The sequence below is a fragment of the Buteo buteo genome, chromosome 17 (genome assembly GCF_964188355.1).
Source record: "Buteo buteo chromosome 17, bButBut1.hap1.1, whole genome shotgun sequence".
NCBI lineage: Eukaryota > Metazoa > Chordata > Aves > Accipitriformes > Accipitridae > Buteo > Buteo buteo.
The window spans coordinates 24,315,617-24,328,251 of NC_134187.1; the positions used below are offsets into that span (position 1 = coordinate 24,315,617).

The 12,635-nt window shown below is 32.5% G+C and overlaps 1 protein-coding gene across 1 annotated transcript in view; it reads right to left on the minus strand.

Moving 5' to 3' along the window:
- CSMD1 (CUB and Sushi multiple domains 1) overlaps window positions 1-12,635 on the minus strand; it is a 1,222,061-nt gene that overhangs the window by 351,883 nt on the left and 857,543 nt on the right. Inside the window, exons 11-12 of the mRNA XM_075049874.1 lie at window positions 12,153-12,256; window positions 6,361-6,473 (exon numbers count right to left, since the gene is read on the minus strand). Coding sequence (XP_074905975.1) covers window positions 6,361-6,473; window positions 12,153-12,256 — 217 coding nt within the window. The remainder of the gene's footprint in view (window positions 1-6,360; window positions 6,474-12,152; window positions 12,257-12,635) is intronic.

Here is a 12,635-nt window from a genome sequence, read left to right on the forward strand (position 1 = left end):
GCTAAGTACTACAGCTGTATGCAAAAAGACAACTGACATTTATCTGAGCAACTGAAATATGTTTTTGAAAGTATTTTTCTACTAGTCTTAGGAGGAAAGAAGTATCTTCTTCCAAACATCATCATAATGAAGAGCTTAAAGCTTTACTGCTCAGTTGAGCATCAATACAAATTAAGGTTGTAAACTTGACATTTTCAGGTTCTTGCAGGGGCTGATATACTTCTTGACATCTCTAAGAATTCTTAATAACTTCAAATTTTATAAAATGCTCAGGATTATATCACTGAGTCACCAAATTTCTTTTATAACACTGTTATGAACTAAAGGATAGGCTAGTGAAATGACTTCATTAGTTTATATAACCATATAAAGGCAGGAATAAAAGGTGAGTTCTAAACAGGCTACCAAACAGATTTTGTTACACTGGTTATCAAGAAGTCTGGAAGTCAAAAGATTAAATATTTTTATCAGACTGACAGGTTTACAGGCTTGAATGGGAGAAAAATCTCAAGTTTAATAAAATTCTAAAACGTTTACACCTAAAAGTTCAAGCTGTCATGTGCTTCTATGTCAGTGTGGTACAGCTGATCGGTACACAAGCGTGGAATTAGCCTAACAATCAGCTGGCTGCATGATCCACTTTGGACCTTAACAGCCATAAAGCACTTATTTTTAGATGTGGCACACCCATGACTTGAGTGGAATAAGCCAAACCCAGGCACATTATTCACCTTATTATTGCTTGTTTTGGCTGTGACTCTAGGCCCCATTAGGAAGGTGTCCAGGGCCAATTTCTTGACCCGACATCACTGTTTGATATTATTACAGGACATAGTATCATATTACCATATTACATTATCCTGACCTGGATATACTTGGCAATGACTATGTCTATCTCATCCATGTAACAGATAAATTGATGCTTGGAGCTATATTAAGAAATGGCATAAACCAAATCTTTCTCTCAATTCAAATCTACCTAAATACTACATCAGATCACAAGTTGCTGGGCAAGTTTGGGTGTGAATTGTCTTCACTTGTGGTCAAAAACACAATCGAAATGCAGCCCATGAGGAAAACTAATTAAAAAAAAAAAAAAAAAAGTGCATGATTTAAGAATTACTTTAATGAAAAATTCTTTACCTATTGTATCTAAAAAAAAGTCCCTGCTTTAGCCCATGACCAGCAACAAATTGCAAGAAAGGTTTCCTTGTAAAAATACAGTCTTAGCATATCATTGGTAGAAATATACTTTGCCTGTTACTGTTACAAGGTTAAACTGTGACCTCAAAATGGTGGCATGCTGATATTAATATTGTTTTCATCCTCAGGATTACACTTTATACACACTATATCTATTTAAGTGTACGTGTCATGTTGTTCTTTATATATACAGTAGTATTAAAAAACAAACAAACGAAAAAAAACCAGTCAGGTTTTAGAGTCATTGCATGGTAGGCCTGGAATTTGAGTTAGAGTTCAAAAAAATTTCTTTCATTAAATAGTTTACTCATTTAAAATAAGTACTTTTGGTCAACCTAAACCAATTTAATCAGAGTGCTTAGAAGGTACCAGGCCCTGTTCTAATGTATATTTAAAACTTATTCAGACTGAAGCAACTTCAACAAGGGAGACTGGCAACAACCTTCAACAAGATTTCCATTCAGTAAGTTTATGTTATCCTTCCAGGAGGTGGCATATGAGGATTTCAGATATGTCCTTTGTATGGAGAAATACACTGAAGTGTTTCATAACCTTACTAAATACCCAAGTAAAAGAAAAAAAAATATATTAGAGACATAACTAGAACTTAGGGTCCGGTCTTTTAATTCCTTTACTTTCTAAACATGTTTATCACTGAAATTCTTAAAACTGTCTTAACAACAGCCTAAATCTCTTATATTTTACTATGAATAAATTTCCTTCTCTCTTAGGTTCTGTAACAAAACTTGAAAATTTAGCTTTAACACAGCCCTCGCTATGCAAGTAGCTACATACACAAGTATTCACTGAGAAATTTAAGAGTTTTTTATCATGAGATCTCAGCTGTGAAATACAAAGTGTCACTAATTTCTCTGTGTCCACGGCAGAAGACAACATCCATTTTAGTGACTTTATCTATGTATAATAGCATAATTTGTTTTTCTTCTCTTTACTTAATGAAGATGTATGGAGTGACACCTGGTTATGCTGGGTTCAGTAAGGAAAACTGTCATAGATTATAATGGAAAGAGGATTTCAGTATAGATACTTTGATATACTTAGGTGTGATATTACAATATATGTCTGTCTTCAAGGACAGAACAATTTAAATTTCTGGCCTTTTCACAGAAACTGTAGATGCTTTCAGAAATGTGTTGAACTATTCTGTTGAGATGTCTGGGGATCTATAAAAGAGAATGAAGGACTTTCAGATACAGTCTATAGAATAGCTTTTTAAGAAAACTAACCTTAAGTGCAGATTATTCTTCAGCATTTAAAATTTTTTAATATGGGTTAATAGCTTTCTGTTTTAGCAATAATAATGTGGTTCTAATATGGTTTAGAAAGTTTAACATCACAATTCAGGTAGCCTGTAGCATCTTGCATTTTACTTCATTGTAATGTACTTACATATAGATAATGTTTAAATTATTCTTGTATTTATAATACATGACAACTGATGATGACTTATAGAAGAAATATCGAGGCAACTATTGTATTTTCTAACACAGTAGCTATTTATCAGCTCTGTCAAGTTAACAAGCTAATCTCAACATTAGTTTTACCATCTGTGTTTCCCTAGCTCACCTTCCATACAGGTACAGTGCTATTCCTCTGTATTCAAAACTATTACTAGTAACTATTGAGGATCTTTTCTGAAATCTTTCTTGTGGATTCAACTACTGGAGAGCTGCATTGCACAGTCCAAGAAGCCTGGCTAATTAGGCAGATTACAGAACTTTTCTTAAAGTAAATACCCACTGTATTCAAAAATCAAGAAATTTGAGTAATAAGAATATAGATAGCACTACATATTTCTGACATTAAGGTGTTTCTGAAGGTGAGCCAAAGAGGAGGCATAAGAATATGGAAAGAATTGCTCCTCCCTTAATCTTTTAGGCAAACTGTAAACAAGATTAAATTTAGTACTCATATACAAAATCTGTGATGTGTATCGGTTAATTTGCAGGCATCATTTCATGCCACTTTTAGGTGGACGTACTAATGTAGGACAGGTGAATTGCATCATCAGAATGCTTCTCCATTTCATAATTGAAGTGAGGTAAAGCTCAGCTAAAGTAACAATTTTCCATAAAGTGCAATCAGTCTATGACACTTTGTAAATATTAATATAAAAATGGATTTTACTGTAATAGATACAAAGTCAAGATTCAGTGGGTCAATTGTAAAATATTGCCCAAGAGGGTGAAGAGTCATGTTCTAATCCTGAGCAAAACTCAGGCTTTTGAGTTAAAAAGATTCAAATAAGGATGCCCTTTACTTTGTCTCTATAGACCATGTATAAACCATCAAAGCCTGCAGTTTGCTTTCTTTTTAGCTAACTGCAATCACAAAGACAGTGTATTTGAGGTCACATGTTGTAATCCATTAACTTTCTCATCATTAAAATGAGATTCTATTTTTGGACAGTTTCTTTGACTGTTAAATAAAGGGGAAGCAAAATCATTGAGGTATCTTGGGGCAGGATAAGGGTTTTAAGATTTTACACTTGGCCTAAAGCAAGAGATATGTTGAGAGCGCAGATGGATAAAAGTTTTGTCAACAGTAAAAGATGAAACCATTGATGTAAACCAGAAAAAAGTTATAATTCACCTTCATATTAACACATTTACTACACTTCTGAGATTGCAAACATTTCACATTTTACAATTCTGAAATTAATTTCCAAAACTACAAAAACACACAATGGCTCACAATTGGTTGCAAAACAAGACTGAAAGCCAGAATCCAACCATCAAATGATAACAGTATACTTCATAACAGAGATGCCACTACTACTGCAAAATTCACAGTGTATATTTCAGGTGTTTTCAGAAAGTCCCCAGTAGTAACAGGTTGAACTCCATAAATTAAATAAGATATCCTCAATAAGTTAGAAAAATACAGAAATGAAAACAGATGCCTTTAGATTAGAAATACCAGAAAGAGAAATGACAGCTGAAAAATAACTCAGCAGACAGATTTAAATTTTGAACTTTTTCATAAAGGTAAGATGAGATAAAGTTCATAATTTTGGATTGAGGAAAAAATGCCAAATGTCAGATACATAACTTGTGCCAATACTCTCTTTCCACTGTATACTCACTGTTTCCACTTTATGTAATTCACAAATGGATTCTATGAAGAAAATATATTGTCTTAATAAACACGGTCCCTAAAAATGACACAAGTAAAAAAGATGAAACCATGAAAGAAAGGACGAGAAGGGGTAGGATTAATTTAAATAAAGAATATGTCATTGCCCTCAGGCACACAACATACTTGGGCTGTCTAACTGCACAGGCTGAATGTGTTGCACAGTGTCTTAAGATACCTTAATGTCTTAGCCATGGTAATGCTATGGACCTGCATCTGCTTTTTTACTCACAGCTCTGTAACATCTCACTTAAGCAATTGCAATAGTGTTTCAAGAGCCTCTGTGACAGTACTTTTTCCTTGTTGTTCTCATATTCTTATTCTCATGGCCATGGACCTGCAAATCCCAGCAGTGTTGCTATGAAGGATTCTTATGGGAAGTGATTGCCACCATCATGAGAATTGCCCCTTCTTTCTCCCCCCCTCCTTACTTCTTGTTTTGTAGGTTTCAGTTCACATTAAAGAAAACCAAAACAAGGTGCATAAAAGAGTAGATAATAGTAATTTAAATACTCAATAAATATTATCCAACAATACATACACACAGAAACCTAACAACCTATGAATGTACAACACTTGACCTAATCAGCATACTCCAATCAGTACTGCGAGTGGGAATAAACAATGTTGAGTTTAAGTGAATCACAAAGAAAAGTATATAGTACTAGGGAAAAACCACAGTGAAAACATAATCCTAATCATAGTCATCATCACCACCTGCTTCAATGGAGATACCACCCGTAGACGGATACTGGTGTGGAGAACCAACATTGGGTTTCCTGGCTGACCACTGAGGAGCATTTTCCCTTCTTGTTCCTTTCATCATTACAGTTCACAATATGCCATCAGCCACAGACACCACTTACAAAAACCTGCACAGGCAAGCCTGTCTTAAGGTCCTTAGTGAAATAAATGTACAGTTTACTAAACTTGAAGCTAACATCTACATAACTTTTCACTCTATTTTGCCTGTTTTCGTGTTGAAACAGTAAGTTAACTAAGGAGAAATGAAACACTTAGATAGGGTCCTTTGGTTTGCGGAAAATGTTTAGGGAGAACTCCCACTCTTCTAATTAAGTTACTTTCAGTTACTGAACAGTCTCTCAATGTTTTGCAGCACCTTTTGTATGAAAGTAATTTTGACAAAATTACTGTCAAATAATTTTCACCATATGTACCCATAAGAAACCATTGAAAATAGTGTTAACTGGTTTTGTCCTTATCCTTAAGATGAACTAATTAACATGGAAACTAACCAAAAGTGACACCATATGTTAATAAGCAAGAGCTCTTTCTAGCCACAGGTCTATGCAACCTATTAAAATGGAAAATTTTCAATACATGCATACATACTAACAGATATCAGGTATTTTTTACTAGAATGAATCAACTTCAGAAAGTATCACACTGAAGCTCACAGTCAAGAAAAATTAAAGATGCTTATGTTGCCAAGGTTCTCATCTCTTTGAGACAGTAGCAACACAAATGAGGCTAGGGTAATTTGGATCACTTTTGGGGGGTTAAATTTCTTAATTTCCACAATCATATACAGTATATCTCTTCTGTTGTTTTTGTCACATACTAATTTTGACTTAGGTCTGTCAAGATTCTTGGTGAGGCTTGAAAGCAAGTTTTGTAACTACCCCAATAAAGTCTGAGAAAACTAACTGTAATTTTCAAATAATATCCAACATAAGGAATTACACAGGTTAACAGAATGTAACATTTAATTTTTTTTTCAAATATGATAGAAATTTGTAGTTTGTATTGACCTTCAAGCAGAATGCATTACAACAATAACTTCCATTTTTACTTCAGATTCTTTTTAGTTACTTTGTGGGTATTTGCAAATCCATATCTCCATTAACGATTTATTAACAATAGAGACAGTATCAAAACTCTAAATTTGTGAAAGGACTGAAGGCCTATTTGAAATGAATTCGTTGGGTTGTAATGAACGAATTTACAACATTAGTTTAAAACAGATAATTTAGTTCGTACCTTGATAAACAGCTTTGAATCCTGGTGAGCCAATGCTGTCATCAGACTGTAAATGAAGCCACATCTGGTTGCTCATGCTCACAATAAGATCAGGAACACTAGATCCAGTGAGTCTGTATGTAGGATAAATTGCAAAGTCATTTGCAGAGGCATAAATTACTCCTCCTCCTCCTACTAGTAAAAAACCCAGCCTTTTAAACTACTAATATAATATTTAGACCTATTTACAATAAATTACCCTAGTGTTCTGATCAGCTGGTTTTTGATAAAATTAAGTATTCTATATGGATAAGAACAATGTGAGGTCTTAGAAAAAAATATATTTTGAATGACTGCATTCAAGTAAACAACGATTAAACACTTTTAATAAAGCTGTTCCTACCTAACACTTTCATTAAGCAATTAAGCTATTAGAGATGTGAAGGACTGTATGAATTAAATACATTACTATTAAAAAATATGGAAAGTATGGGATTAAAGAGATGTATGTTAATTTCCTAAAATATTTTATTGCTGTTTTACACAAATAAACAAGAAAAAAACCATCTTCTGTTAATTGTGATGAGTTGAGAATGAGAAGCCTGACTTGTATATGAAAAAGGGTCAAGTTTGAATTTTAGGCTTGAGATCTAATTTTCAGGGGCCTGAAATCAATTTTTAAAATATATATATTAACACCTATATTTTCATTATGCTTTTTTTTTCTCTCTTACAACTTCATCAAAGAAAAATTCCAGTGTGAGCTTTTCATCTATGTATATGTATTCAAATACCTCTGCTACAATATCTATTTCCTACAAAGTTAACTATGAATAATGTTTAATTTGAAAATAATCATTTAAATTAACGATATTCCACATAAGTGTGAAAAAAGTTTTGATGCCTTTCTGCATTTTCTTTTTTTTTTCCTTATTATTTTATTGTGCAGAATATTTTAAATAAATGTGTTTTGGAGGCATTAGACCAATAAAGTAAGCTGAACAAAACACAGCATTCAAGTCAGTAAGTCTTCCTTTGTGACATTAAACTATTGTATAAAATAAATATTTCCTTTAAAATCCAATCATAAACACTTCTTGAGTTTTCAATATGTGAACATATGTTCCTTCTTTCAGGTAAATCTTTTTTCATTGTTTGTCCAGGTTTTCTTCTCCTTTTAAAGAAACAGTTTTACAGTATTGTTCTGTCCTTCAGAGATGACAAGTCACTATGCTATTTGTGTGCTTAATTGCAACCATATCACAAACTAAAGCTCTGAAGGTTTGACTGTTAAAGCTGTGATAAGCAGTAAGTGTCACTAAAAATCCCTAATTTTACTTGGACTTGTATTTTTCTTTTGATACTAGTAATGTCAAGCACTTAGCAAATCAAGGGAGAAAGTTTCCAACACTATTAAAAAGCAAACAAACAAAAAAACAAAACCGACCTTCTCTCCCAGATCTTACAACTTCTAAAAAAGTCAGAAGGAAGAATTATTTGAGTAATGCATAGTAAAATAAATTACTAGGAAGTCAGATTCAAGAATGTTTGAGATATATAAAAAGGCAGCCTGTTTTTTTTTTTTACCAGTTATGGAAGAGTAGGTTGTTTTCCAAGCCCCCAGTAAATTTCCAAACTGTGTGTGAATAAGAGAAAAGGATACGGGTTTACTAAAAAAAGCATTTCTCTGTCATGGACGGTTGTCTGTGTACTGAAATAGCTGACATAAGCAGCTGCATTTGAACCACTATTTTGCAATTTCCTCTTTGTATCGGGTGAAAAAAAAATTACAAGTTTTCTATAAAAAAAAGTTAAAAGATTAATGTTTTAAGGGAATAATTTCAAAAAAGGAAATTAAGTTTTAATGTAACTGCTGCAAGAAAAATATAAATCATAGCATTTGAAGGCAAAGCAGTCTTTCTAAAGCAGTGTGTTTAATTTACAAGAATTTAAGAACAGAAAACGGCATTGCAAGAAACGTTCTGACTGATAATCTTCACTTCACCTATTATCACTAGTGAATTATTTTGTAAGAGTAGTCACTAGTTTCTAGTGAAATTCTGTTAAATATGAGAAATAACTGCAGTCAAAACTTCATAGCTTGAACATATTTAGATTAATTTCCCATAAGTTGTATTGCTGTATTTCCAGAGCTAACCATCTCAGCGTACATATCCCATAAAATAACATTGCTGAATTTTCAACAAGTAAGTCTTACTGATGAAGCAATTGTTAAAAATAATAAAATTGATGGGCGTATCCCCCTTTAATTAAAGCTGTTGATGATAAGATTTTCTAAGAAGTTTACTATAAATACTAAAATTAGACTGCTTTAATAAACTGAAACCCAAGATATCCCTACTCAAAATGCCAACAACACTGTCAAAGAAATGCATTACATTGAAATAAACAGCTCTTGGTCAAAGTATACATTTTTTGTACCATCTCAGTGCTATTTTACATGAACTTAAAAGTCTTTTTCTAATTATTTTTCCAATTTCTCCCAAAATTTAAATTTGAGCTGGATAGTCTATTTTTTTTCTTGTTTTTAAACTTCAGTATCCCTTCCTATTCCCCTCTAGCTGTAGTGCTACAACTTTGAGGTTACACAGATAATTGCTAATGGTTAAGAGTTTGGACACTACAGAAAGCTTGTGCTAGGACTGATCATCTATATATCGTGATCCTTGTCAACTTCCTCAATCTTCTTCCCATCAAGTATTTAAAGGTCCCCTGTTTACTGACCTGCCATTAGCCACTTTCCAATGTTCATTGGATGGCTGGCTTATAAACATCCTGGTATAACTGAGTTATTTGTAAAGTTTGAGTACTAAGTTTACAATAAAGCCCCCAGAAGGAGCTACTACCTTGAGGGCTCTAGTGCCTGAGAGCCAGAAATTTTTGCATGAGGCTGAGGCTTGTGTGCTCAGACATGCCAGTTTTATATGGAGGCGAAACGTTCAAATCACTTAGAAAATAGGTTTGGAGTTCGAAATGTATTTATTTTTGTGTATTTAGTTCAAACTAAATTGTAAAAGCTATGCAGTTTTAGAATCAAATGCATGAGTTTCTACAGTGATATTTTGTAGAATTTCTGCAGAAATGTTGGCATTTAAGCTGCCAACCGAAACTTGTTCAGCATAAGAAAAGCTATATTATTTTTTAAGAGATGCCGAAAAATTATAAATTAAATATAGCCAGAAAAGTCTTTGCTATAAGCTTCTTCATTCCCCTGAGAAGAATAAAAACCTGCAAGGTGCTGCTCAAACCTCATTAAATACAACAGAAGTTATTAAAACCAACTAATAGAAAATTTTTGTAAGAAAATCACTTTGACATTTAGTTATGAGCTTTCTCATGATAATGTAGCCTACAAGTGGACCTAGTGTTTTATGAGGAAATTTACTTTACATCCACAGAAGACCTATCTCCAAAGCAAGTGAAATGGAGCGTATCTGTGATGCAGTTTAACTATAATGTATTTCATAATGCATGATACAATCCAGTGTTTAATAAAGGCAAAACCAGTGTCATCACAGAAATTCAGATTAATTACTAATTATTGTGATGCTGTGGTTTCATACTTGGGCCTTCCTGTATTTCCACTGTACATAAGAAGCTATTAATCACTTACTTTCTCAAATGATTTTCAGGGTAATGCTAATGTACAAAGTATTGCAACCTAAAAGGCAGATAAATTTAATTGCATAGACCTCATTTTCATCAAAGATACAGTTTACAGTGAAGTTGGAAGGACCAACACTCTACTGTAATTCTAAGTGATAGGCTGTAGAGTAGTAAGGATAAAATAGTCACTATTTTAGTCAAAAATCATACTGAAGGAAGGGCTAGAAGAAGTACTGCATGTCTCTAGTGAGAACATTGTACTAGTGCCAGAAATGTCAATGATAGATTCTGAAGTGAATGTCTGCTACAGTGATCTTCAAAACATTAGTAAAGTGATGAATAGTTATATGAGGTGATGTGATTATGGGGGCCTGCCTTTCTAAGATACCAAAAATAGCAATTAATATGAGCTAAGACTATTTATTTATTTATTTATTTATTTATTTTAGGCAGTCATGGAAAAGAAATGTGGAGTATGTGGGCACAGGCTAAATGCCTTCAAATGGAAAAGTAAAAAACCCCAGATTTGATGATTACTCAATAAGTAATCTTAAAAAGGCAAACTTTGATATGTGAAATACTCAAAGTGTAACAAACAGAATGAACAACATGGGGTACCAAATTTACTAAGTTCAAAAACTTGACTCTGAAGGAGTTTTGGGATACTTGTAAGCCAAAATGTATCTCAATACAAAAAAAGAAAAAGTGCAAATCCTTTGGTCTGTCACAAGCAGTTAAATTAACATCCCCAGAAAGACTGTTGCAATATTTAATTGGTCTGCAAAATACACGAAAAAATAAACATGGGTGTTGAAATTCTCACTCCCAGCTCAAGTCTTTTCTTGTTAGCTTGAAGTCTAAGCTCTTAACACAGGATTTTGTTCTTATTTTCTTTCTCAGGTACTCAGAACATGGAATTCAATTTACTCAGTAGCAGCTACTTGGTATTGCAACACAAGAAACACATGCATCGTGCAAATAATCCAATAATTTTCCAGTGTTAGCTTTCAAGACAAATTAAACTAGGTTTATTTATGTACTTTGATATCATAGTTCAGAAAATAGCCATTAATAAATATTATAAATTCATAAACAAATACACATAATGAAGTTATTGTCCTCAGAGTTGTCCCTCCAAAAATATTCTAATTAATTTAAAATAAATTGTGTGGGTATTAAGTGCACTTATTTGTTATAATTATGTCAAATAAACATTTCAATAATTTATATGGATAAAAACCCCCTCAAAATATAAAATGATGATGGATTCTTTTTATCAAATGTGTTCAATATTATCTTTATCCAGTAGATTTCTATGCAATGTCAAGTAATGTTATTATGAAATAAATGCTGCTAGTTTCTTTTATTTAGTCACTGTGGACTTAACCCTGTAATTTTGTTTTGTGTTTAGTGATCAGGATTCATATGCTAACTTAACCCTCTAAAAGCTACAACCAAAATATCTTGTGACAACAAGCTCCCATTACGAAGGAAGGAAAATGAGCATATGCAACCAAAATGAGGTGGTTAACGTAGATGAGATTAATCAATCTGTACAGGATTCTATTCCTTCCATTAGCCCAGACAGTATTAAAGACCCGTATCTTAAGATTAGCTATCTAGTTTGGAATTTTCCTTCAATTTTTTTTTAAGTTCCTACACTTTCTACAGATATTATATTATATATAATATATTGTATTATATTAATCCATGAAGGTTGTTTAACTTTACTGAAGAGTGGCCTATATGCTTTCATGAAAATTTTGTTCACAAATCCAATTTTAAGTATAAAAATTCTGAAATTAATCAATGGGTTATTTATTTTACACAAGTTGTATTTTGTTTGCTGAAATCCAAGTCTTTTTTTTATTTCTTTAATTGCTTGTGAATACAATTAGAGTTATACAGATAGTAGTTGTTTTTTAAAAGAAGTTTTGCTTTTAAAAAAATCTCTGTTCTCTGCAGTTTTTAGTCTCTGATATTAAAGTTTATAAAGATGCTACCAAAGATCTGGAGTGAATTTTGTAATGAACAATTTTCTCTGACAGTAATTGAATTTTAAGCTTACATTATATAAACAAATTACATACATTAAAATTACAAAGTTAAATAGATATCTCATGATCCAGAAGAAACAATGTATGACAACAAATTTCCAAGGAAAATTTTTGAAATTCTGTACTTACACATACAACACTGTTCTGGTATCACCAACTTTCCCAGCATCTCCAACAGTGAGAGTATCATAGCCTCTTTCCAGTTCAAACTCTTCAAAAGCAAGCTTTATGACCTATTAAAATTAAATTAGACAGTTATTTCAAGACATACCCACAGGTTATCTGATCTGTTCTAATCGTCAAACAAATTAGTTGATTACCATAAATCAAGTCATGAAGCACTCACTCATGATTTCAGTTAGTATTACTTGATTTGTGAAAGATATATATAAAAAGCAGAAGTGGAGAAACTTTTGTCTCCAAGAAGGAAGTCTTTGCCATAGAGTTTTTGAGGTAACATATACTAAAGATGCCAATCACCTCTAACTGGTGATAATTGTTCTTATTATTGTAAAGTTATTATTAACATCAGTAATTTTTTTACTATAATAATTATATAAAAATTACATAGCATAATACTGGAAGTATATGAAATTAAAACCTTCTCTTCAA